Source organism: Microtus ochrogaster, unplaced genomic scaffold, assembly GCF_000317375.1.
Source record: "Microtus ochrogaster isolate Prairie Vole_2 unplaced genomic scaffold, MicOch1.0 UNK66, whole genome shotgun sequence".
In the NCBI taxonomy this organism is placed as follows: domain Eukaryota; kingdom Metazoa; phylum Chordata; class Mammalia; order Rodentia; family Cricetidae; genus Microtus; species Microtus ochrogaster.
Window position 1 is genome coordinate 1282694 of NW_004949164.1, and position 5298 is coordinate 1287991.

At 38.7% G+C, this 5298-nt stretch overlaps 1 protein-coding gene across 1 annotated transcript; it reads left to right on the top strand.

Annotated features, from left to right (window-relative positions):
* The first annotated feature begins 785 nt into the window (after positions 1-785).
* LOC102000228 (olfactory receptor 2W1) lies at positions 786-1739 on the top strand. Its single transcript, XM_005369895.2, has one exon. It carries the CDS (start codon positions 786-788, stop codon positions 1737-1739), a length of 954 nt encoding a protein of 317 aa, XP_005369952.1.
* The last annotated feature ends 3559 nt before the right edge of the window (positions 1740-5298 follow it).

Genomic DNA, 5298 nt, shown 5'->3' on the forward strand with positions numbered 1-5298 from the left:
ATCAGTTGCTGCATTGTTAAGCACATGGGTGACAAGACCTTGGTGAGCTTTAGAATGGTGTAAAGGTGTAAAACAATAATCAAGACATGATACCACAATGATTTAGAATGTGATGACAGTGGCTGAAATATTTTAAAGTGAGAAATATAATATATATTTATATATTCAAATATATCAGATTTAGGTAGAAGAGAGGCTGAATATATAAAAAGAAAAAGGGGGCCTGGAAAAACTTCTAGATTACTTAAGAATAAACAAGAGGACCAAAGCGTTCTTCGAATAGAAGAAAGAAGATTGAGGAATACTTTTACTTTTAATCTGACATTGACAAACTAGCTAAACTTACACATGACTTCACTGAGCAGGTAAAAGTATCTTCCCTACACTTTAACGACTGTCATAAGATACCAAAGAGTTATGTTATTTTTCAACTCTGTCTTTTCCAAACTTCCAAATATGTGTGTGAAGATTTCAGATCCTGAGATAAGAGTCAACACTTCAAGGTCATCTAGACAAAAAGAAAAACCAAATAATAAATCCATTTGCCATGAAACAATCCTTAACAGGTATAAGACAAGTTGACTATAGTAGGCAATATGTATCCATTAATTCCTTCATTTGTTAGCCTAATTGTTGTCTGCAGTTCATTCTGTATTCTACAGCATACTTTCACTGTCTACACTGACAAACTCTTTCTTGTTTCCCTTGGTCACCCTACCCACTACCTCCCCTCTACCTCCCTCTGCAACTCTTCCTACACTCTAGAATATAAACACTGAAAGGCTATGGACACAAGAAATTACAGTGCCCTGCATGTTTTTATCCTGCTTGGCTTCTCTGACCACCCTCAACTGGAAATGATCCTCTCTGGAGTTGTCACCTTCTTCTACATCATTACGTTGGTGGGTAACACAGCTATCATTCTTGCATCCCTCCTGGATCCCCATCTCCACACACCAATGTACTTTTTCCTCAGGAATTTATCTTTCCTGGATTTGTGCTTCACAACCAGCATTGTCCCCCAGATGCTGGTTAACCTGTGGGGACCTGAGAAGACCATCAGCTCTGTGGGTTGTGTGGTTCAGCTCTATGTGTACATGTGGCTAGGCTCTATTGAGTGTCTTCTCTTGGCTGTCATGTCCTATGACCGTTTCACAGCTATCTGCAAGCCATTGCACTATTTTGTAATCATGAATCCACGACTGTGTGTCAAGATGATCGTCATGGTCTGGAGTATTAGTTTGGCCAACTCTGTAGTATTATGCACACTCACCGTGAATTTGCCTCGCTGTGGACACAACCTTCTGGACCATTTCTTGTGTGAGTTGCCAGCCATGGTCAAGATAGCTTGTGTAGACACCACAAAAGTCGAAATGTCTGTTTTTGCCCTAGGCATTGTTATTGTCCTTATGCCCCTCATCCTTATTCTTATTTCCTATGGCTACATAGCCAAAACTGTGCTCAACATGAAGTCAAAGGCAGGCCAAAAAAAAGCAATGAATACCTGTGGATCTCATCTCACTGTGGTCTCTATATTCTATGGAGCTATTATCTACCTGTACTTACAACCAGGTAACAGGGCCTCCAAGGACCAGGGCAAGTTCCTCACCCTCTTTTACACCATCATCACCCCAAGCCTCAACCCCCTCATTTACACCCTAAGGAACAGAGACATGAAAGATGCGCTGAAGAAACTCATGAGGTTTTACCACAGATTCGCAGAAGTAAGGAGAAACTAGGAGTCATGGAAACGTATTAGAGAGCACAAAGCAATGAAGTAATTTATCTCATTTAGGGTTGAATAAATAATGATCTTTACTCATAGAGATCAATGACTGAAGTAATTTTTTCATACAGAACTTGAATGGATGCAAACCACTTGAGCATCAGCAAGCAGATCTTTCAGGTTTCTAACCATTGGCATATTCTCAGGGAATACCTGTCCCTAAGAATCTCTGTTTGCTAAACTGTAAACTTGAATGCATTTTAATTTATTCGGCAGTCCCATGGAAAACTGCTTTGTCTCATTCTAGATTTTCTATGTTAATGCTCACATATTCCAAAACATTGACCCAAATGATTTTATGTGTATTGTATTTTGTACTTTAAATAACAATTTACAAATAATTTGATGTATTCATTTGTCTTTTTGTCTGTCTGTCAATATGACTGTCTGTCTCTCTTTATGTCTGTCTGTTTTTGAGTCGTGCTTTTATAAAAAAAAACGAGACTCTCTTGAACTTCTTACATAGCTGACCATAGCCATGAGCTTTTTCTTCCTCCTGTCTAAATCTGCCAAGTCCTGGGAAACAGGTGTGTGCTACCATGCCCAGTCTCACAGTGCTCTGGATTGAACCCAAGGCTTCATACATGCTAAGTAAGCACCCTACCAACTCTACCATACCTCCAGGCCTATAAATAATTTTGCCTATTAAATACTCTGTGATATCATCAATCCATTTATTTATGTTTAGCTTATAAAATGCAGTATGTATGTTCACAATCATCTTAAACTCTACCTAAAGAGTCACTTGTTTACCATTGGATCAGTTATATTTGGAACTAACATCTTTTGAAATTGCCTAATTTTTTTTGAGATTAGTGAATGAAAGTTCACAGACCAAACTGTCTTAAAAGTGACAGACAAAGGAGTGATTTCTCAGTGGTTAAGAGCATTGGTTGGTCTTCCAGAGGACCTGAATTTGATTCCCAGCACCCACATGGTGGCTCACAACTGTCTCTCTCTCTAGTTCCAAGAGATCAGACACTCTCCTCTGGCTGCCAAGTGTGCCAACCACACATGTGGTACACAGCCATCCATTCAGGCAAAACACCAATATACATAAAATAAATTTTTAAAGGTGACAACACTATCTTATTTCTTATTTGTACCCCCGTGTGTGTGTGTGTGTGTGTGTGTGTGTGTGTGTGTGTGTGTATTCATTCATTTTATGGTTATCTTAACTTTAATGAAAAAGTAATATGATAAATTTGATAACAATTAGACTTTTTATTTGTCTATGAAATGTGTTTGAATGTTAACAGGTCACATTTCAGTGCTTGTATGTGATGAAAATTCAAAAGGTAAATAAAATCTTTATTTCCATATATCATGACACTTAGCTTTTATGAAAATAGTATTTTATTTAAGCTTTGATACATTCTGTTATCACATATACATCTCTAAAAACTTACTTTTAGATAATTTAAATGAAAATGAATTAGCAGAAAACCTCAGTGAAATCTAAAACTATCATGATAGTTTTTTCTCTGTTGCTTCATAATTCATGAAATGTGAAGAAGGAAGTCATTGGATAATTACTTACCTAGCCAATCAGAGAACACTATAACAACTCACATAAAATGCACTTAATACAGAATAGGATATTGTGACTTTCTCTGTCTTCCTCCTCATATCTCTTGGAAAATTGTTTTCAGCATCCCACAGCACAGATTGTATGTTCTGGGATAAATGCCACCCAACCCACTATTCCATCTTGTGTTTCCTCTAATCTTTGTAAGGCTTATGACTAATGAAGTTCAATAGTATAATAATCGCAGTCCTGGAACTGACTCTGTAGACCAGCCTAGCCTTGAACTCAGAGAGATCCGCCTGTGCCAGCTTCTGCCTCCCAAGTGCTGGGATAAAGGGTGTGTGCCACCACCGCCCAGCAGGATCAACACTTTTCAATGCATAAACATTAAAGGAGAAAGTGCAGAGGTTAACTTCAAATCCTCACCTACAACTTTATTCTCCAAATCCAATACCACAGTCTCCAATTCCCTACCTCTGCAGCAGAACACCGGCTGCAGCCTCAAACCCCGCTCCATCTCTAATGGATCCCACAAATCTTTTCCTCCTAACTTTCCCCCAACTTCTTTCTTTACTCAGCTCCAAACTCCAGCAGGGACAACACCCTAAGAACCCAATGACAACTTCTGCCAGGGAAGCAGGTAGACTCACTGCAGATCGTCACTCTTCCCTGCATTCCTCCAAGTCCAGTTCTAAGAGACCCAGTCTAAAACCTAGACCTCTGGCAGACTTTCTGTGCCTTCTCCTCACTCCCCATTCCCCATTCCCAGAGGACTAAACAGCAGATCCTGGTAGAACAACCAAACAAACAGTTTTCCTCCCTCTTGTGAAACCCCGCCACTGCCCTCTAGCCCATCAGCACACCTCAGTCTCAGATCCCAGAAACACATTTTACTTGGTACCCCCAGTTGCCAAACCTATCAAGACCCCCAATGGATTTTCCTACAGACAACACACAGCCACCACACTCTCCTAACAACCAGAGAGGAAACAGAAACAAAGGAACAAAACACCTACTCAACAAGAACAACACCAGATATCAGCACCTAGAATTACTATCTTCCCAATCCAAAATACCTAGACACCAGTGCAAAAACACAGTAACAGCAAGAACAGTATGTGCTCACTAGGAATCAACAACCCTACCTTGAATGCCCTGAATATTCCAACATTTGAAGCACAAATAAAAGACCTTAAAACATTCTTTAGGAATATGATAGCATTCTTTAAAGAAGAAACAAACAAAGCCCTTAAAGGAATCTATGAAGACACAAAAACATTCAATAGAAACAATGAATAAAACCATAAATGACTTAAAAATATTAATGAAATCAATAAAGAAGACTCAAACAAAGGGAAATCTGGAAAAGAAAATTTAGGAACTTCAAAAGAAACAAGCTGGTTCCTGAACAGTTGGTGGAGGCCAATTTTACCAACAGAATACAAGAGACAGAAGAGTGAACACCTGGCATTGAAGATACAGTAGAAACAATAGGTTCATTGGTCAAAAAAGTGTTAAATAAAAAAGACTCCTATCACAAAACTTCCAAAAATTTTGGGGACATCATGAAAAGATCAAATCTAAGAATAATAGAAATAGTGGAAGAAGAAGAAACACAAGTCAAATGCACAGAAAAGTAATTTTAACAAAACTATAGAAGAAAATTTTCCTAACACCTATGGGCGGATCCCTGAAAATCCTCAGGCCAGTCTCTTAAGGGAGCTGGTAGGCAAACTGCAGAGTTTCACCTCTCCATCTACTCCTTCAAGTTCAATCACCCAGTCCCTTGCCCAGATCTCCAGCACATCTCCCCTAAAAAAGGAGATGACTATCAAAGTACAGGAAGCACACAGAACATCAAATAGAGTGGACCAGAAAAAAGTTCCTTCAGCATAATAATAATCAAAACAATAAAGGTACCGAATAAAGAAAATATTAAAAGCTGAAGGGGTACTATAAAGATGAACCTATTAAAATTATATTC

What these genes read in the sequence shown, in the direction of transcription:
- LOC102000228 (XM_005369895.2), top strand. Translation starts at nt 786, where the DNA reads ATGGACACAAGAAATTACAGTGCCCTGCATGTTTTTATCCTGCTTGGC.